This window comes from Micropterus salmoides, unplaced genomic scaffold (assembly GCF_014851395.1).
Source record: "Micropterus salmoides isolate LMB-PRFRI ecotype aquatic unplaced genomic scaffold, ASM1485139v1 Ms_hic_scaffold_23, whole genome shotgun sequence".
Lineage (NCBI taxonomy): Eukaryota > Metazoa > Chordata > Actinopteri > Centrarchiformes > Centrarchidae > Micropterus > Micropterus salmoides.
Genome location: NW_024041484.1, coordinates 18321765 through 18343972, shown reverse-complemented (window position 1 = coordinate 18343972; position 22208 = coordinate 18321765). Strand labels below are relative to the sequence as shown.

General features: G+C 38.2%; 2 protein-coding genes across 5 annotated transcripts; both read left to right on the top strand.

Moving 5' to 3' along the window:
- Window positions 1–6797: 6797 nt before the first annotated feature.
- Window positions 6798–10038, top strand: rad51ap1 (RAD51 associated protein 1). 4 transcript variants are annotated; one of them, XM_038739168.1, is made up of 9 exons: window positions 6798–7091; window positions 7168–7214; window positions 7574–7709; window positions 8340–8446; window positions 8518–8607; window positions 8730–8867; window positions 8974–9159; window positions 9256–9393; window positions 9486–10038. In XM_038739168.1, exons 1-9 carry the CDS (start codon window positions 7075–7077, stop codon window positions 9611–9613), a joined length of 987 nt encoding a protein of 328 aa, XP_038595096.1. In that variant the 5' UTR covers window positions 6798–7074; the 3' UTR covers window positions 9614–10038. The 4 variants fall into 4 exon arrangements, with proteins under 4 accessions (XP_038595096.1, XP_038595095.1, XP_038595094.1 ...); XM_038739167.1 differs by having other exon boundaries at window positions 9253–9393; XM_038739166.1 differs by having other exon boundaries at window positions 7571–7709.
- Window positions 10039–15914: 5876 nt separating this feature from the next.
- On the top strand, window positions 15915–21806 carry LOC119918539 (probable polypeptide N-acetylgalactosaminyltransferase 8). The gene is made up of 11 exons (XM_038739316.1): window positions 15915–16107; window positions 16895–17138; window positions 17520–17686; window positions 18033–18216; window positions 18349–18546; window positions 19211–19325; window positions 19495–19680; window positions 19822–19959; window positions 20544–20639; window positions 20718–20885; window positions 20975–21806. Exons 1-11 carry the CDS (start codon window positions 15915–15917, stop codon window positions 21143–21145), a joined length of 1860 nt encoding a protein of 619 aa, XP_038595244.1. The 3' UTR covers window positions 21146–21806.
- Window positions 21807–22208: the final 402 nt, after the last annotated feature.

Below are 22208 nucleotides of genomic sequence, written 5' to 3'. Positions count from 1 at the left end.
CCCTCTGGTGTCAAACAGACGTTAAGACATCCAGTATCTGTCTGAGAAATGATAAGTCACTGCATTGCAGCACTAGTCAGATTGGGATCAATGTCACTTTACTTTGATTAAAACTTGTGAGAAGTGAAATGTTTTTTGGAAGAGGAATTATCTGCATAACATATAAGCAGAAAGCTTGACTCAACAAGTGTTTACAAGACCACATGAGCTTCGATTGATGCATAATGTGCTGTCCAGATGCTCAGCTAAACATAGTAAAGAAAAGTGTGCCATCCCCTGCATTGCAGGTAGTGTGTCTCAGTGGAGTATCAAAATAAAATACAGTAAACTCAGGTCATCATATGATTACTAATGGACCACTGAGAGAGAGCTATTGATTACAAAGAGTTTCTTCTGTTTTGTTTTGGCTCACTGACTGACCTCTTCTTGATTTTACAGTGAAATGTTGTGACTATTTTTACTAGCTGACACAGATTATATGTTCATTGACCTGCATGACTCCTCGTGAGGAAACTAGAGTCCCTGGAATTGCTACAGTAAGAGCCTGCTGCTGTCAAAAGTATGTGGACACTTATTGGTTATCAAAGATGGCCGTGTGTTTTGTGCAGAGTACTTTGTGGATAATGCACAACAGAGAATCTGATATAGCTGATCTATAAACGAATGAGGCAGCAGTGAGTGTCAGTGTGCATCCCAGGCATGACGAGACATAAGTCACTGCGGTCTCATGTGCTTGTGTCCTTTTGCCTGTGACCTCCCTGTTAAAAGGTCATCCTAATGAGACTGCTCCCCGGGTGCCCTTCAAGTGCCACGCTGGAGTGCAGGAAACAATGCTGCGTTACAGATGCTATTTTGAATGGTGTCACAGTGTAAAACTGGCAGCGTTGAATTATTGTCGGCCCTTTGATGCTGTTTATAGCCCTGCCGTCTTGTCAACACATATAATCATACTACAGATTCCTGATCCAGGGCCTGATATTGGCAATAACACTGCCCAAAAACACAAGCAGCAACGTCTTGCCATGATGACTCAGCACATAGGAATTCCTAAAAGCCGCACTTGCTTTTTTATATGGCTTTTGCTCTACTCTTGCACTGTTGTACCGTACATGTCTTACTGTTCTGCTATAGCCCAGCAGTTCCTAAACAAGGGTCAGGCTGCCAAAGGTGTCCCAAGATAAATTTGAAGGGTCAGCAGATGATCACCAATGCATTCTATTTTCATGCTGAAACCTGGCTCCTACATTACCCAGAATACAACTCAGCCACTGACAGCTTGATCAGATATCCGGGTGTGTTATGCTAGTAGCTGCTAATGTAGCCTCATGAGTATCCGACTACAGAGGTCTGGAACCCCCCAGATCTTTTTCAATTTTCAAAATCTAAATCGGCCCCAACCAACAATGACTCAAATGACATCACTTAAGGCTCGTAATTATGATGGGGAAACTCAGATTTTTCTGAAACCTCAGATATGTCGAGTTGGCAATTAATAATATGATAGTGCCTGAAAACCAAACAACTATCCGAAACTGTTCAATGTAGTTAAACATAAATTTAATGCATTTGTTGTTATATTGTCAATGCACAGTGCACATCGCATTTATTTCTAACATGACTAAATCTGTATTCATGCAACTGCACTGACGATGTGAATGCTTGCAAGTCGTTTACATGGGAATCTTTCCCATGTCTGACATCCATCCCAAGTGGCATGAATGCAGCATAAGGCCATAGGTTGTGATGAGGGGTCACAAGCCCAAAGATTTTGGGAACAACTGCTCTAGCATATTCTAAATAGCTTTAAATCTGAAAGACCAACACTCCCTATGATTCAGTCACCTGCAAGATTTTAAGAATTCACAATTACTGTGGGTTACGCCGTGTCTTCCATAAAAGCAATTGTCAACCTAAGTTTGTGCAGTCTCAAGCCCACACTTCCTAAAATCTCTTTGTGATCGTTCCTCTCCGGTCTCTCATCTCCCTTGCAATTGGCTTTGTGGCCTGCCGTGTGTATATTCCAAATTTTTTTTAAAAAAAGTCAGCGTAAGCATGCACTTAAGAAGACGAGTTCTTAGAAAACAAACTCCGGAAGCCACTGATTGACAGATCTGTCTGCCCACTCTAGTTCCCTGGCTAAAGCCGTGGATGCTGTGGCTGTGCTGTGGTTGCCACTGGTGCATGCCTAAAGACGCAGGGCCATTTCTAGGTTACAATAACAACACCACACTGACACTGCAACGCCGGATATCCGAACTCATTCAGACATATACTTGAGGCTCATAAATAACTGGTGCCCCCTACAGAACACCAATACATTTTCCCATTGACAGAGCATGTTGTCTTCATGAAGAGCTAAAAATACTTCCAGCTTGCAGCATAAACACAGACACTAAACACTTTTGGAGTAGACAACTTTTATCACATTAACAGTAGTCTTGCATAACATGGCAATCTTTCACATCTTACCTGAACTATCTCTTTAGTAAAGACCCAATCTATTTTTTCTTTGCTCTGTTTGGAATGTAAATAACAACACTGCAGTCCCCGCATGCGGAACAACCATACAAGGACAACGCCGCTGGATTGAGAGAGCCCCACGCAAACTACCACTCTGAGATGCTGTACAGTGCATAATGATGGCATTCACATCAGTGGTTGAGGGGGAAAACTGCCTCCTGACCACTTCCAAATAACAAGCTGAAATTAAGACCACTGATGACCTCATGACTGCCAACTAGACTAGTAAATCCAGTTGGATGTTTTTTAATACTGCCCACTGGTGCCACAGATAGAAATCACAGCTATGGGTTTGTTAAACATCTTGAAACACAACAGGTGTATATAATTATCCAACGAAGGTTGAGATCAAGGTCATATATAAATATATATAATATACATAAATCAGAATTTTGATCATGAGTCTTCTCACCAACAGTCAACAACTGGTGTTTACAAAGTGTTTCCCACAAGGCAGCACATTTAAAATCAACAAAATATTAAATCTAATCAAATGGGGAACTAGAGTTGTGTTTTAGGAAGAGAACCGTTTTGTAGCAGATTTTATTTCTCGAGCTTGGGACAGAAGTAGAAAACCTCTGCTTCCAATGTGTGTTATATGTAAGAAGTTATGTTTTGGTGTCAGCGTGGGGTGTGCATGACACAATGTGAGATAAAACAAACTAAAGAGACAATTCACTTCATTCAAGTAAGGTCTTGTGAATAACTTATTTTTAACATTTAACATCACATACCTAAATATTTTTAACTCAGAAAAATTTCAGTACATTTTACTTTTACCAGCCATAATACCTACTTTTGGTTATGTAGCTATTTATATTTAAATAACATTCTGTTCTCCACCAGTGGTCATGTACATTTGTTTGGGAAGATACAGTAATGTATAAGAGTGGAGGTGGTGATATTTAATGGGATGCAAAGAAGAAGGTGGGTTTATGATTTCTCAGGAGGTGAACAAGTCACCTATGTCACCACAGCTGTTGTTTTATTGTCTGGAACACAATTTTTCACATCTATATGTGTGATTGGAAGCGTGATGTTGTGACCGCAGTGTTTGCATGACTGGATCTGATATTTTGGTCATGTCTGTAGGAAGCGCTGGAGGAGTTTAGGAATGTGTGACCACAGGGCCCTTTGGCCCCACGGCTGCATGTCTTCCTCCCTTGTCTGGGTCCGAAGACACGGACCATCACACCCCTGAACGTCTCCTCCAGGTCCACTGTGTGACAAACCGCAGGCGACAGCCACCCACTCACAAACTGGAAAATGACATCCCTCGGGGCAGCTGGTGCTCTCTTAGAAGTGCAGTAAAAATGGAGCAATTTCCCTTTTACTGCACTTCAGAGGAAGCCGTGATTGCTTCCGCCCTGAGTGTGGGCGACTGCGCGGCCGAATACATGTCATGTTCATGTCAATCAGCAGGTCAAAATCTGTACCTCTGTGAATGAGGCCCTGAAGTGTCAGACTCCTGCTGCCATCTGCTGGACTGCTTCGCTGAACCCACTCAGTGGCCTGTACGACACTGCCAAGGCCTGCAAATGCAAACAGAAATGTCCTCACAAAGTCAACACAATGACTTTTCATTATTTTATCAGTCTGGTTCATTTAAAATATTCATAAGATGTTTGGTAAAATTTGATATGCAATCCAGTGATCAAATCTGTTTTAAAGCCACTGCAAGTATCCATATTAATTAATAACTACATTTCACAAGTTTGTTTAAAATTTACTAAAACTAAAAAAAGTTCATTTTTCATGATTTAATGTGACACTGATAATAAATATATTTTGACTGGTGACAGTTGATATAGGGTATCTGCAAGTACATCCTTACAGTTTTTAAGCCCTCAATATAATTAGTGATGAAAATAAATTAGTTTCTTTAATAACATATTTTTAAGTAAATGATGTTTATCCTTTCAGTCTCAGCTTCCAGACACGTACATGTTCACTAATGCAAACTTAGGTTTGGCAGCTTGGCACTGTAGGTGTTGGATGAGTAACTACTTTAAACTCTCTTTGGCATGCACTGACTCAAAATTTAATTTTATTTATTTACTGGCAACAGGAAATATTTACTCAAAAGAACAGGAAGCAGAAAGTCACAACGTGGCAGAGGGCATATGTTGTCCTAACCATTCATTTACTGAAATAAATACTGGAGTCTAAAAAGGTGATTTTAGTGTTTTATTTATGTAATCAAAGGTAATCGTGTATGTAAATTAGAGTAGTATTGTTCAAGTATCTTGAGCTAAAACTAGGCTATTAGTCGACTGATTAACAAAAAATTGATCTGCAGCAAATATGATAATCAACAAAATTTTTATTTACCAGGAAAAATGCCTAAATACAGCTAAAGATGTTCTGCCATAGTTTGTCTGATATTTTTGTGAATTAAATATCTTTGGGGGTTTAAATTGTTGTTTGGACAGAATAATCTATTGTGATGGGCATTTTTCAACATACATTATATTCATCAAACTATTAAATGATAATAATAACAAAGTATTGAGCAGAATATAATTTTAATAAAAACTTTTATTTATATTGCACTTATCAAAATCAGCATTTATAATGTGGACAGGTATAAGCCAATCATTTCAAGTGAATGTGGGAAAAAAAGTCAATATACAGGTGAAAAATTAGCATATCATGCAAAAGTTCATTTATTTCAGTAATTCAACTTAAAAGGTGAAACTAATATATTATATAGACTCATTACATGCAAAGTGAGATATTTCAAGACTTTATTTGATATAATTTCGATGATTATGGCTTACAGCTTATGAAAACCCAAATTCTAAATCTCAGAAAATTAGAATATTGTGAAAAGGTTCAGTAATGTAGGCTCAAAGTGTCACACTCTAATCAGCTAATTAATCCAGAACACCTGCAAAGGGTTCCTGAGTCGTTAATTGGTCTCTCAGTCTAGTTCAGTGGAATTCACAATCATGGGGAAGACTGCTGACCTGATAGTTGTGCAGAAAACCATCATTGACACCCTCCACAAGGAGGGAAAGCCTCAAAAGGTAATTGCAAAAGAAGTTGGATGTTCTCAAAGTGCTGTATCAAGGCACATAAATAGAAAGTGGAAAAAGTGGAAAGTGGAAGGGAAAAGTGTGGAAGAAAAAGGTGCACAAGCAGCAGGGATGACCGTAGCCTGGAGAGGATTGTCAGGAAAAGGCCATTCAAATGTGTGGGGGAGCTTCACAAGGAGTTACTGCATCAAGAGCCACCACACACAGACGGGTCCTGGACATGGGCTTCAAATGTCGTATTCCTCTTGTCAAGTCTGGGCTAAAAGAAAAAAAGAACTGGTCTGTTTCTCAGTGGTCCAAAGTCCTCTTTTCTGATGAGAGCAAATTTTGCATCTCGTTTGGAAACCAAGGTCCAGAGGCTGATAGCATCCATGCCACGCAGCATTGAGGCAGTAATTCATGCAAAAGGAGCCCAAACCAAGTACGGAGTACATATGCATGATTATACTTTTCAGAGGGCTGACATTTCTGTATTTCAAATCCTTTTTTTTTTTTTTTTTTTTTTTTTTAATATTCAAATTTTCTGAGATTTTGAATTTGGGGTTTTCATAAGCTGTACGCAATAATCATCGAAATTATATCAAATAAAGTCTTGAAATATCTCACTTCACATGCAATGAGTCTATATATTAGTTTCACCTTTTAAGTTGAATTACTGAAATAAATGAAGCTACAGCCTTACATGTTTTGCTAAGGCAATCATTTGTAAGGCTTCATTTGTTCTCTTATAGTGATTTAAATTGTATTTTTGGTGTTGCAATAACAGTAATTGTTGTACTATATTGCAAATGTTATTTAAACCGAGATGCTTGATGGCAGTTTGCTAGTTTAACTGTCTGCATTCTGGCCCTTTCTACCTGTTCACATCTCCAACACGGCAACATTCATGATTTAATTATTAACACACAATAACTATTACTCTCCCTTCGACATATGTTATACTTCCTTCAAAAAAAGTATCTAATTCCCAAAATTACCTGATCAGATTAATGAGCCCAGTCCATCCATCTAGCGAGTAAGAGCTCCGTGATATTTAATGGAAGCAGATTCGACACATTTTATTTTTCAGAAAAATAAAAATGGGTAATTAAACATTTTTGAATACATACAAGCGGTCGATCCATTCCCTGCGTCCGTTTTATTTTTTATTTTAAAGCCAAAAAGAAAAAAATATGAACGTTTCTTAAGCAACGAATCAGCTGCCGGTGTTCGTCAAATTGGTCAACACAAATCGTCACTTCTCCTCGGTTCAGGCGGGCTGGTTGAACAGCGTAGCAAAGTCTTCCGTTAACTGTTGTGTAACAGAAGTTGCATTACTTTGATAGTTTAACGTGCTAGTAAGCTAAAGTAGAGACATTTCACGCGGTGAATGATCGGGAGCATGTTAGCATTTAAAACTATCGATGATTAAAGCCAGGTTAGCTTCTCCAGCGTGCAAACATTAGCTTGTGTTTCTTACATCAACGTCAGTGTTGCAGCTGTTTGGTTAACGTTAGCTTAATAAAATTCACAAGCAATGGACCGACCATCAAGGTTTGTATACCCTAATTCAAAGGGTCCCAGTTTGCCTGATATTGTTGAAAGCTAACACGTTGTTTACTGTTGACAGGAAGACAAAGACTGTGAATTACTGTGAAGCCAAGGACTTTGATGATGGTGAGAAATTATGGCCTCTTAATCTATTCTGGTTACATTTACATTATCCAGTTAACGTTACATTAGCTACAGTTATTTCCCTTTAATGCCTATCAACTTAAATACATCTTTTATTATCACTGGCTCATTAGCATGCAAAACATTTTCAAGTCTTTCAGACCAGCCTGCCCATTGGAACATTTTGAGCTGCACATGCTTTATACAAGATTTAAAATGGTACCAGTAACGTTAGTTACATCTCATTTGTGAGATTATTTTAGATGTCAATAGAAAAGAAGGGGTACACATAAGCCTACATTAACAGACTCAGTCTTCTCTCACCACCAACAAATCTCCATGTTGTCTTCATGTTGTAGCAGATGATGATTTTGCCTGTGCGATGGCTCCACCCAGCAAAAAGGCCAGGGAGGATGTGAAACAAGAGCACAAGAGATCGTCAAGCCAGTCCTTCGGTCAAGAGTCCAACTCACAATCCACAGTGATACAGAAGAGCAGGTAGACCATGCACACAACAAGATGGTGGAGATCTATACCAACTCAGAATGAGAAAAGCAGATCCTCAGTGACATTTGCACAACAAAATCAGTCTGTTTAGCTTATGAAAAGTGAAATCAGCACAAATACCAGTCTACAAAGAAAAGATGTCTAGAGCCAGCTGTAATGTAAAAACACTGTGTGACGGGTTTAAACTGGTCATGCAAAGTGAATATAATGATGTCTCCATTGGGATTTTATCACCACCCAATGGAAGATAAACTGGAGTATCAGGGACTCTGGCTGTTGTACACGTAGTGAGTTTAATGAGTATACATCAGGCTGATCACTGGCTCGGGAAAGGACATGAAAATCAGTGTTCTCCCTAGTGCTGACTGATTGTTGTATTTGCATTGTCATACGAAGTGTGCCATGACAAATCGCAAATGACTGCCTGACATGTGATGAATAAGAAAAATCTTTTTATTTAGGGATGAGTACAGAAACCTGATATTAAATGGGCCCCTGGGCGAAAGACCGTTGTATCTATCTTGAAGAGTAAAATAAAAGTTGAAAATCTTTTTACACAACCTAACATTATGCATATAACATGGCTTGAATCTTCTCAACATTAATTCTGTTTTTTTACAGAAGACCATTGGATGAGAAGTTGCATGAAAGAGATCTAGAAGCAGCCATTACACTATCCCTGCTGAATAATGCAGATGGGATAAAAGACCAGTCTTCGACCAGTAAAGGTATGGGTTTGAAAACTTAATTGTGTGTTGTTTAAGAGCTGTCAACTTAAATTCCTGTTCACTTTCTCCAGGAGATGTCAAGGTTCAAGATCCAGTAGATGAAAACACAGATCCAGCATCTTTGCACTTGTCCAACTGCAGTGTGCATACTGCAATTTGGGGTACATTTTCCAAATGTTTGTCCACTGCACATCTTTAATAGCACATGTCACTTCCTCATGCTTTATAAATACATTGTTCTTAATTTAATCTTGTTTGAGGATAAATTTTTTGTTTTCTTAAGGCCTGGATGAAATCACACTAGAAAAAGAGTCACTTGCCCATTCAAGACAGAGAAAGGAGTCTGTCACTAAAGCCACTGAAGAGCATAAGAAAAAGCCTACGGATGAAGATGAAGACTATGAGCCCAAACTGATGCCAGGTTATTATCCTGCCATTGCTCCATAAATATTTGGTTTCGGTTTATGTAGTTTCCATGTTTTTTTCTTTATTTTTGTGTCAGTAAAATATAAATAATGCATTTCCAGATTCAGAAAGTGATGAAGATTTCAGTGAACCAGCTGAGAGTGAAGATGAGGAATTCACAGTGAAGAAAGTCAGCAAAACAAAAAAGGAGAAAGCAACCAAGAACGTGAAGACCAAACCGCAGCCTTCTGCCTCTAAAAAAGAAAAGCGAACATCAAAACCGTCAAAGTCCAAATCACAGGCAGCAGGTACGTTCTTGAAGTTCATCAAAGAAGATTTAACTTTTGGCTGTGATTGTAATTGAATTTGGTCATTGTTATGAGAACTACGTTGTCTCACAGCAGCTTCCACACCAGTGAGAAGTCCTCCAACAGCCAAACTTGCACCCAAAAGACCGGCGTCATCCTCCACAGCTTCCACATCAAAACCTGCATTCTCTCTGAACCCAGCAGGGGGCAGAATACCCAAGTGGACCCCACCAGGTGCAGTTCAAGTGAATGACAGCAGCGATATAATCCTTTAAAAACACTTACTTCTGTAAATAGATCGCCAATGTTACATTTTGTTTCCCCAGGTCAAATTGGTAGAAGTCCTAATTCATCCCAGAGTCCAGCAGTGAAGTCTCCAGGTCAGGGTCTGCGACTAGGGCTGTCCCGTGTGGTTCGAGTCAAACCTCTTCACCCCAGTGTTGCGAGTCACTGATTGAATAACCACCAGTCTTGTTGTGTTAGCTTTATCACTTTTTTTTTTTAAAATACCCCCCCCCCCCTTTCTGCTTTTTACACATATGACGAGATTCCCAGGATATATTTTTCACATGATGCTTTTTGGGCACACATGCCACTTGCACCTTGAGCTTATTTCAACATACATAGTAAAAAGGTGATGGAACAGTGATTTGGTGTACTTTGTTGACCCTAGTTATTGAAATCATAATTAATTCCAGTTTCACACCTTTATCAGTACAGTTGGTCATCCCCTTCTCAGATTTGAGTTTGAATGGCATGTGGAAGAATGAATTGTTCCTGATAATTGATCTGATAATATTCTCCCATCTTTTCCTATTGTGTGTAAAGGCTGTATATTTTGTACATATAAATATAAAATAAAATTTAAAAGCAGTTTAATATAGTATATTTGTGTCTCCAGGAGGTATTACATTGATTTTCAAAATTACCATTTCATTTTATTTATTAGGATCCCCATTAGCTGTAGCCGAAGCAACAGCTATTCTTGATCCAGCTCTAATCTGTAAAAATCAGTCAACTGAACAAACAGAAGAAGGAAAAGAATCTATTATCTATTCTAGATAGTACATTGTGCTGTATAGAGTCTAGATACTACCTGGATGAGGAAAGCTGTTGTTTCAGTGATACTTTAAAGCAATTTTTACTGTTTTCCTGAATAATATGCTCGGGCAGAGTGTTCCATACAACCATGGCTCTCTACATGTTCTTTATCACACAGTTTTTATAAAAAGTGCAGTGGTGGTATGTAACTAAGTACTCAAGCGACATTTCAGATTGAAATCCTGTACTTTTTACTTCACAACTTTCATTTATTTGACATCTTTAGTTACATTACAAATTAAGAGTATTGCAAATAACATACACAGAGCTTATAAAAGTATTTTTGTTATAAATGAAACTACCCAACAGTTTATGCAAGTACAGCTGAAACGATTAGTCAATTGAGAGAAAATAATTGGAAACTATTTTGATAATTGTTTAAGCAGCTTAATATAGAATAGTTAAAAATAGCCTCATCCGACCACTACTTCATATCAACTAACGACAACAGTAAAATCTAATAATAATTAATAATCTAATGATATGTAATAGTATTGAGTTGTAATATTTTAAGTACATTTTCCTGATTACTTACATACTTTTAACTCTGAAATGGGCCATTATGGATAATGCGTTTACTTTTGGTACTTTAAATACATTTTGATTTTATTACTTTTGTAGCCTGCTTTTTACTTGAGTAACATTGTCAATGTGGGACACATTGTGGTATTAGTACTTTTACTTAAGCAAAGGATCTGATTACTTCCACTCTGCAAAAAAGTTTGACTTAACCTTTTGGTCTGCTATGATTCATCTCACACAAGGCTGTCTTTATGCTAAGCTAAGCTAACCAGTTGCTGGCTGTAGCTTTGTGTTTAATAGACAGATATGAGAGGGAGCTTGATCTGATCTAATTCTACACCACATAGCGAATATTTCCCAAAATATTGAACTATTATTTTAAGAGGCCTCTGGAGTTCAGACATTTAAGAGCAGCAGGAGTAGACGTGAAGTGGTTTTAGGTCTGCTGCCATCTTTCCTTGTAGCAAATTGATAAATACAGGCTCTGGTTGTACTTTATAAGAAATGACCTCAGATTAGAGTGTTTAATTTGGTCATATCAGTGCACAGCCTGAGTGACTGATTTTGACCCCAAATGATATCCTCAGTGACCTGTTGCGTCTTTTTCACACTGGAAACTGAATCTTTTGTCTGAAAACACAAAGCAGGAATAAACTTTACACTTTTACAATGAGCAAAAGAAAAATTATTATTATAAAACAGATTTGATGCAATATGAAACCTGGACATGCAGGGAGTAAAAATAATAAATGAAATAAAACAAACAACAAAAGGCATGTCACACAAACAATGTGTTTTGCATAAAATTGAAGCTTGACAGAATAAAAACATTAAGTTAATAAAATCTGCACATTTGTCCAGGTTGTCCCCAGTCATGATAACAGCAAAGAAGTCTGCGTTGCGGCAGCATTACAGATTACAATTAAAATTGTGACATGTAGATTTAATTATAGTAGATTATCCTTATACAAATGGTACTCTTTAACTAAAATACTAAATACAGGAACAGCTATATCTCCCCATAACATTTTCCTTTGATAAAAATTAATTCCACAGGTCATGAACACCATTATTCTAAAAGATAAGAGCTCCAAAATATTCCACAGGTGTTGAATTGGGTTTTTGATTTGGAGACTGTAAAGGCCTTAGTGTCATTTTCAAACCATTCAGTGACTCCATTAGTGTGCTTGAATATTCACCTGTGGGTTGGTGCCTTCCAGATATTTCTGTGTACACGAGTATGAAACGGCTATTCGTTGTTACGTAAAACATTTAAACCAAAGTTGGCCACAGCTGGAAGATACTTATTTTGGATAAAAAAATGATCTCGATAGTGTGGGGTTTGTTTTGCGATTAGGGTTTAGGTAACATGATGTAGGGACTAAACCAAACTTGTGCACATTTAGGATGATAAAAAATTAATTAACTGCATGTACTGTATGTCAGCTATGTTCCCAGTTCTACCGGACGATACTGATTTGTTTGATGTGCCATCTTTCATCATCAGGCTGGTAATTAAAGCGAGTCCACATGCACACAAAAATTCCAAAAGCCAAATTAATTTATTTAATTAAAAAGAAAATAAGGTGGAGTGTGGAGATATAGATGTAGTCAGTTGTCTGAGTATGGATGAATAAAAAGTATGTGTGTGAGTGTCCAAACTAAACCAAATAAAGTATATCTTAGTATATCTTAAATCTTAAACTAAACAGGTACGAAGGCCTTAAAGATATAAAGAAAGCATTTTTTGGGAGAGCAGACCTTTTGTGTCTTTGGCCCCTCCCTCCGCTCAGATGCAGGCAGTTGCTCTGACAATCCACCCAGGCTCCTGCAAGAAGACGACAGCAACACAGGCAGCCAGGCTGGTGGGCTGTCACAAATGATATAGAACATTATTTTACATTATTATCTACTGTTGTGCTTTTTATTGGGAATTACACAAGACATTTTGTGGTAAGATAAACATACGAAACATGTAAATGAACCAGTTTTACTTGGAGATAGTCTTAAGCAAGGTTTAAACTTTCTGCGTCTGTGAGTACCCTTTTAAACTCATGCCAAGAACAAAACTGTCTACACTCCTCCTCGCACCTGTGTTTTTATCTACTACAGAAGACACTCAGGACTGTAAGCTCATTTTAAGAGGTTCACAAGGAGAAAAAAATCATTGTCATTGTATAAAGAAATATCATGCAGAGAGAACTGTTTAAACCATAAAACATATTAAAACTCATGTGTGTATATATAGTGTTTCCTCTAATAAAACTTAACATAGTGTAACATAACGTAAATATTAAAAAAAAAAAAACGTTTAGTACCTTTTAAAATACACAACACTCCTGCTAAGGTTTAAAGGGGGTGGAGCTATGCAGAGTGTAATTGATGTCAGCAAAGTCTGTTTGCCAATAGAAAAAAAACAATAAACATGGCTGACCGTGACAAACTGTTTCTTTGGCAAGTTTATGCACAGTTAAACACTCAGCACTTGGTGTTAATTAAAAGGTTGGCCATTCTTTTCAAACAAGTGATACGTTACTCATTAACCGTGTATCCCTCTAGCTCCATCAGTTGGTAATCCTCAAAAGTTGTAGGCTATATTTCCAGAAGATGATTTTCAGAGATTGTTTACTGTAACCAGCTACCTAATAACATTGACAAAATATTTCCACATCATTACATAAGTTTCACTATTTAATACTAGTATGTATTCTTTTAATTGAATACTTTAAATTGCCTTTTAGTTTATTGTTCACCAGTTACAATGTGTGCTTCTATGGGAGCTGCCATTGTTGTGTGAAGTCATTCGGCTGCTCGTGAAGTCGGGGTAAATATTTTTTTCTCCGAGTTCACAAGTAGGAAATCCAACTTCAAGCGGCGTTCCAGGATAGTTTTTCTAATTGAAGGTTGAAAATTTCCCAGTTCTGAGTTGCCAGGAACTCAGCATTTGTTCACACCAAAACAGTAAATGCTTGCTTGAAAAAAAAAAAGATTGCCAGCTTATTTTAGCATAAAGACTAAAAACAAAAGACACAGCTAGCTTGGTTCTGTGCTGGCTTCTCTAAAGCTCTTGAATTAACACATTATACACTGCTCAGACTTTACTGTACATTGAATAATTTGTTGAGAACAAAATGACATAACAACAGTCAGTGGAAACCAAAGTCACCAACCGATTGAGTGCTGGATTCAAAATTATTCTGAATTTCACTGACTGAAAATGAAAAAGTAAAATACATTTAAATCACAGGCTGATATAACTTGCGTGAATTTCTTGTGTGTATGGCTCCCACATGCCTGTATGCTCCTGATGAGACGGCGGATGGAGTCCTGGATAAGGGCATCAGCTCCTGGTCAGTTTGTGGTGCTTCTTGGCTGCGTCATATGCAAAGAGACAAACTTTCCCAGAGGTTCTCAATTGGATGGAGTCTTTGTCTGATTGTTTGGTCAGAAGTTTGTTTGAGTTCGGGATTAGGGAGGCTCTCTCGACTTTCCAAGTAAGAAATCCGATTTAAGGGCGTTCCCGTTGAAATTCCCGACTTGGAACACGGATTATCCAACTTCCCATGTCAAATGGCACGTAGGCTACCATTAAACTGTGACTGTGTGTTTAGGGCAGAGCCATTGTTAGCTTGCATTAAAGAGGACCGAACTGTGATGCTGACACCAGGATTAGACAAAGTCAGTTTGGATGATTTGACACTGACTCCACGCATGCTTTATAAAGGACATCCTGGCAAATAAGTAAACATTCAGTTCACCAAAATCGCAACAAACACACATTATAATTTGATATTTTGGGTAATGAGATATTTCATTTTCTTCTCAAGAAATCTATGATTATTTCCATCTAATATGAAGCTGGAGACATTTGGCTAACTAGTCACTGCTTTCTATTATCTAAACCATACAAGGTAACTGAAGGATCTAAGATGCCTAAGTGTATCTTTTGGTGGTTATTTTCCCAGGGTGTTTACCTGCCCTTTATCTAATGCATGCTGCAATATGCGAGGCAAATAATGGAATATTTACATGTGTATATTTGAACAGTGTGCACATTGCTTTTGGACTAGAGTTTGCTTCCTTGGACAATTTTGGCCTGCATTAAACTTATCAGCATTATTTCTAATATGTCCAGGATCCTTTAAGCATAGTGGCATATAGCCATGTATCTGTGTATCTTTTGTTGGTTATTTTTCCAGGTGTAGCTGTGCGGAGGAAGCATAGAAGTCATACCTTGCTCTAAAATTGCCCACATTGAACAGGCCGTTAAGCCTTACCTCCCAGACTTGAGTTTAACAGTAAAGCATAATGCACTGAGGGTGGCGGAGGTGTGGATGGATGAATATAAATAAAATGTCAACATTGCCTGGAAACTTCCCATAGAGGTAAGGGATGACACCTCATTAATCAAATAAATTACAACTTCTCTCAATACACAAATTAGGCATTCTGCACAATGAGTACTTTTACTTTTGGTACTTTTAAGGACATGTTGATGCTAATATTTTGTTTTCAATGCAGGACCTACAAAGTATCTTTATAGTGTCCCCTCGAACAGCAGCAGCCAAATGGTTTGTGATGTGAAAGGTAGTACAAGGATGCATTGTGTCCTGTTTGCATTTCCACATCTTTGGTGACATCAACGTGGTTGGGAATAATAAGGAAAACCAACATGATAATCAGGCCATCTCAAGCCTTTAGATCAGCTTCAGTGCTCCATGATTTGATTCTATTGTAAACAACATTCATATGTATTACTCATTTGTACAAATATTTGTAAAAATGAAAAGAAAAACTAATAATATGAGTATAAACAGATTTAATGCAATATGAAACCTGGACATGTAGGGACTAAAAATGTAAAATAAAATAAAATTTTGAATGAAATTGAGGCTTGACACAGTCTAAAAACATCCAGTGAAACTGCACTTGGTGCGAATTTGAGGATATTAGTTAGCACAGCTATGGTGTGTCAGAGTGCATGACTGTATTTCTGTAAGTGTGTGTGTCTGGAAGGGGTGAGGAGAAAGAGAGAGGAGAGAGAGCACCTGAGATTCAAGGTAGGGGAATACTTGCTCCTCCTTTTTCATGTGAGACACAACAAAGCACTTGACATGTACAGACGTACCAAGATGAGATCTGGCTGGATTAAAGGATCAATTCTGGCCTTTGCCGTGACTGCGGCTCTGCTATATCTTGGCTCTATTAAGATGGACGTCCATACCCATTCAGAGAGACTCCAGAGGGCCCACGACAATGACTCCATCAGGAGTCAGAGAATTATTCATAGGATGGACAAGATGGAAATGAACATCAACAGGCTGGGTAAGTCAAAGTCTCAGTACAGCTGGTTCTGTCTTTTTCTTTTGTTGTTATGAAAATATAAAATTAAGTTTTGCTTAGGTGATTGCAGGTCAAAAGATGTAGATGTCTTGATAGAATCTGGGCGAAATTTAGCTGAAATGTTTTGGACCTTTAGGCTCAATATAAGAGTCTTGTTTTCAACATACAATTGACCTGCTTCACATTCACATTCGGTAATTAAAATTGTGTTAAAACAATTGTAGTATTGAATAGGGCTGCAAATAACAATTGTCATTAGCAATTTATCTGCTCACTATTTTTGAATTAATGTATCAACTGTTTTGTCTACTTTCTTCTCGTTGTAAACATTGTGTTGTATAATTCTAAATTACCTTGATATGTGACAAAGTAAAGCAGCAAATCCTCACATTTGAAACCATTGAATCTTTTGCATTTTGGTTGAAAATTGACTGAAACATTATCAAAATAGCTCTATTTAATTTTCTTTTGATCAGCTCATCAATTCATCGACTAAGAAACTTTCACTCACCCACTTCTAACTAAACTTAACTCCAAATCACCAAATTAATGCAAACAGGTTGATCACATGTTAACAAACAATTTTCACATTAATACTTTGGATTTGATTAATCAAAGTACAGTTAAAAAGTAATGCAAAGACCAACACTCACTGATTTTTGTAATATGGATATGTATATAAGCACTTTTTTCAGCCTTCTGTCATTCCATTGGCATAGAAAAAAATGCTTGATAAAACAAATACTCTGATCCGCTCTTCTTTCGACAGTCAGTCTGATAAATAATCTTGATAAGAAGGAACCAGCACCACAGAAGAACTCAGAGGTGAAGAAGGAGAGGAAGGTGGTGAGGAAGCTGTACCCGAACTCTGCTCTGTTCAGCAAGTGGGGTAATGAGCTTTCAGAGGAGGAGCAGAAGGAGGCCGAGAATTTGTTTCAGAGATACGGCTACAACGCCTTCCTCAGTGACAGGCTGCCCCTCAACAGAGAGATCCCTGACACCAGGCCTGCCAGGTGATTATCATTTCCTGCTCATAACTACTGACAAACTACACCTCATTCACACACAATGAACTGCTTTACTGTATGATGCCTGTTTAGTGTGAGACCCTGGTGTTTGACAATTTTTAAAAAAAAGAACTGTTATTACTTTCTATAAGGGGAAATCCAGTTATTTTAAAAGTTTTTTTTCCTCTATTTTAGACATTTTATAGACCAAATGATTAATCTAAGATGTAGCTTATATAAAAATGTGTCAATTAACATGAAATTCAGAGGAAATAACATCTACTACCAAAGTTTCCCTCTGAAATTTAATTTGCTTCTTATGATTGTGACTGAAAACAAGCACAAGTTTTTAATCAGAAAATGCATCACTTTTTCTTCCCCTCACAGGTGTGCTGACAAAAAGTACCCAGAGGATCTGCCTACCATCAGTGTTGTTTTAATCTACCTGGATGAAGCTCTTTCTATCATCAAAAGGGCCATCCGCAGCATCATAGACAAGACGCCAGCTCGGCTGCTGAAAGAAATCATACTGGTGGACGATCACAGCAGTAATGGTAGGTCGACCTGCTACGGCTCTGGCTCTCAATTTATTATCAGAGTATGTCTGATACTCTGAGAATATATTTTATCTCATACACATAGTGGTATGTAGCCATACCGATAGATATTTTAGATTTTTGCATCTGAGTTCACACCAAAACAGGAAATGCTTGCATGAATTTGTCCATTGTACAGGTTACAATCTATACCACTATCATATTTGTGTGTTAAAGGAGACAGCTAGCTTTTAGCATGAAGACTAGAAACAGTAGGACACAGCTTGCTTGGTTCTGTCTTTGTGTTTACCAGCACTTCTAAAGCTCTTGAATTAATTTGTGACTAAATATTTAAATTCTGCAGAGGATTTAATGGAGAAACTGGATGAATACATCAACTCCATCCATGAGGAGGTTCCAGGCCTGGTGAAGAAAGTCAGGCACTCGGAGCAGCTTGGCCTCACCCAGGCCAGACTGTCCGGATGGAGGGCTGCTGTTGGAGACGTGGTGGCCATCTTGGATGCTCACATAGAAGTCCATGTGCAATGGTTGGTCCAAGTGGAGTGATCTGAGTTGTCACTGTCAAGTTGTCGGCTGTGCTATGGTGATGATAAGTCATCACACTTTTTGTTTGTTCAGTCAAGTCATGTAACTGTTACACTGTCCCTGTGTGTGTTTAGGGCAGAGCCATTGTTAGCTCGCATTAAAGAGGACCGAACCGTGATACTGACACCAGTGTTTGACAGAGTCAATTTTGATGATTTGGCACTGACTCCCTACACACCTGCAGCAGATGCCTTCGACTGGGCTCTGTGGTGCATGTATGAGTCCTTCAGACCCGAGTGGTACGCTTTAAAGGACGAGTCACAACCTGGCAAGTAAGTTCCGGTTTAAACATTCAGTTCACCCAAAACACAACAAACTACTTTAACATTATAAATAAACATTTTTGGTGAAGTAATTTTATATTTTCTTATTATAAACCATAGCTGAGAAGACCAATCCCACTCATACCTTTCCTTTTAATTTAAAGCTGACTGCAGACATTTGGCTAGCTAGTCACTGCTACCAACCAAGAAAAAGTTAGGCACACAAATGTAAACTACCCAAGCAGGTCCTATTGAGTGCATTAATAAACAAAATTGAGCCGTACTTCAAAGTGATCTGTCACATTACTGTTTTACTTCAGAACCTATTTATATGATGTGATATTGTACACATATATTAGAAACAATGTTGTCTGACTGGAAACTGAGGGCTTTGACTCATGACCTCAGTATTTAAACTATTGGCTACTGTTGGCAGAAGATTCTCACGATATCTCAAAACCTCAGTAAATGAAAAATCATCTATGTATATGTTGCTGGGGTGAGGTGGGGGCTGAACTTTTGGTCACTCTGTTTACTCTCCTATTAAAAATGCATAAAAATAAAGTGTGGATGGTGGGTGTGGTGACCCTTTAATCACTTTTATTACTCTTCTATTTAAAATGCCAGTGAAGTGTGGTTGGTGTTTTCATTTATTGTCAAATTCTGTCCTCAGGAGCCCCTCCATCATGGGGATTCTTGTTGCTGATCGTAAGTTCTTTGGAGAGATCGGAAGTCTTGATGGTGGAATGAAAATATATGGAGGTGAAAATGTGGAGCTTGGCATCCGGGTAAGATTTACGGGATGTTTCAAAGTGACCAAAACACTGTAAGTAAAGTAAAAAAACAACTTTGTTTGCTGTTGGTTGGTTGGTTGCATGGGTTTCTTTCAGTAATCTAAATCATACAAGGAAGCTTCTAAGATGCCAAAGTGTATCTGTGTATCTTGTATTTTTCCAGGTGTGGCTGTGTGGAGGAAGCATAGAAGTCATACCTTGCTCTAAAATTGCCCACATTGAACGGGCCGTCAAGCCTTACCTCCCAGACTTGAGTGTAATGGTAAAGCGTAATGCACTGAGGGTGGCGGAGGTGTGGATGGATGAATATAAATACAATGTCAACATTGCCTGGAACCTTCCCATAGAGGTAAGGGAAGACACCTCATTACTCACATAAATTACAGCTTCTCTCAATACACAAATTAGGCTTCATAACTTTGTGCAAACCCTATAGTTCCTCTTACTGATCAAACTTTTTGTGGCCTTTTTATCCTGATGTTTCCTACAGAATCATGGGATAGATATTGGGGATGTATCGGAGAGGAAAAAGCTGAGAGAGAGGCTGAATTGTAAGCCCTTTAAGTGGTATCTGGATAATATTTACCCCTTGCTGGACCCTCTGAAGGATCTGCTAGGTTATGGAGTGGTGAGTAGAAACAATATCAAATGTGACCACTGCATACGTTGCTTCTGCTGTATAATTGTATTACTCTGTACTTATTTGTTCGTAAACTGATGCCATATTCGTGTAACTTGCTTATAATCTCTAAGTAAGAATGTGTAACAGCAAATATTATCCAGGAAATATTGAGTTAAGTCTTGTTCATTCTGAAATCCCAAATGTGTTTAACTGGTAACCATTGTAATATTACAACTATAAAGTAATTGTTTCCTTTCCTTTTATTGATTGCTTGAAACCAAGAACGATATAACCGTTTGACAATTAAGGTGTGATTGTGGAAAGATATAGGAATAATTGTGTAATTATTAAACCCATAAAATTACCTAGGGAGTCCGGAGACCCTAGGCGAACTGAATCTCCAGTGGTGCCCTTCAACAAGGATTTATAAATATTAATATTCATAATTTGTATTAAAACCAAAAGTAGGTATGCCACACTAGAATATCCCCTCTCCTTTACCTAAGGAACATTTTAGGGTAGTTTCAGTCAACCTAAATAGACCTAACGATGTCTATACTTATATGATTATGTATATGTTGTGTTGGCAGCTGATTAATGACCTGAAGCCAGATCTCTGTGTTGACCAAGGCCCAGTTCCTGGGAACACACCCATTGTATATGCATGCCACCGCTACTCACCACAGGTATGTTCAGAGATGCACTGTATGCACACAGACTGTTATTTTTATTTGTTTGTGGGTAATTATTGTTCTTTGGTATAGCACTGTTATTATCGCTCTGATGGACAACTCTACATTGGCGGAATCAAATCTCACAAGTACAACAACAACCGCTGTCTGGTGGACCCCGGCACCGGAGTCTACCCAGGACTCTACAACTGCAAACTGGCCCAGCAGAAGAACTTCCACATGCTGTGGGATTTTAAACAGGTAAATATTACAGTCTTAAAATACAAATCACACCAAAGAGGTCAGTCTATTTGGAGAAAAAGAAATGTACTTCGTTGTTTTATTCCCAGAAAGGACCAATCCAGAACAGAGAATCAAAGAAATGTCTAGAAGTTGCAATGGGTGAAGACGGCTATTACAAACTTGTTGTCCAGCAGTGCAGTGGTCAGAGGTGGAAGATAGAAAATCTCATTAAAGACCATGGAAAGGCTGCTGGGCAGGGCCCAGAATACAATATTTAATTGCACAACAACTGAATTTCATGCCAGAGAAAGATATGGAATGGTTGCTTGTCTTTGGAGTGAGTTTATAATTTGCCCTGGACGACTTGGATCCACAAGAGTCAGACGAGCAATAGAACTAATACTTTTCTATTTAATTCTTGCTTTTGCATCATGCTTTTTTGACAATGCAAAATGTCCCAATGAACATTGCAATAACAGTTTTTCACTGTGGTCAACTTATAAAGTTCCTTTTGTAGTTTTTCCAGTAAAAAAACTATAGTTTAGAAACTCGTGTGAGGGTTTTAACTTACCTATAGTACCCACGTTTCTTTGTCCGACCTAATTTTAACTCAGTTCAGTGTATCCTTTTACAAAGAAACAAAGTCCCAATTAAACACTGTACACTGACTTTGAATTGTTTACATAAAGGCTGCTAATGGTCTATACATGTTTACTCTATGACTGTTTGCTCAATGACAAACATTCAAGTCAAATAGGATCTGTTATGCTATGGTTTGGTAACCATGAATGATCGATGATGATGGCATCCCATTGTTTCTGCCACCTGATGTGACACCTGACCTTCAGATGAGCTGGCAGGGAGCTGTACCTGCAGGCAGTCTTTTAAACACTGACTTGTTTGACTAACGATTTCCAATAAACTAGAAATTACACATTATTTACTGCTAGACTACTGTACGTTTTCTCACTTCCTACAGCCTTTAATTTCCATTTATTTCTGACATGAAAATCAACTTGCTGTTTTGCAGAGATGTGGACTCCATCGAATGACTTGGACTCGAGTCAGACTCGAGTCACAAAAATCATGATTTTAGACTCAACTTGACAAAATCAAAGAAGACTGGCGACTGGACTTTGATTTGAACAACAATGACTCGTGACTTCACTTGGACTTGATCCTTTTGACTCGAGCTGACTTGACACTCCCCATGCCCGAATATAAATTATGATATAAAAAACTGCGCAGCGCATCAACATAGCACTGTGCTCAATTAGACTGGAGCGTGTGGCTTCCTCCAGCAAGAGGGAACAATCACCGACCATCCGAAGCGCACCCGGC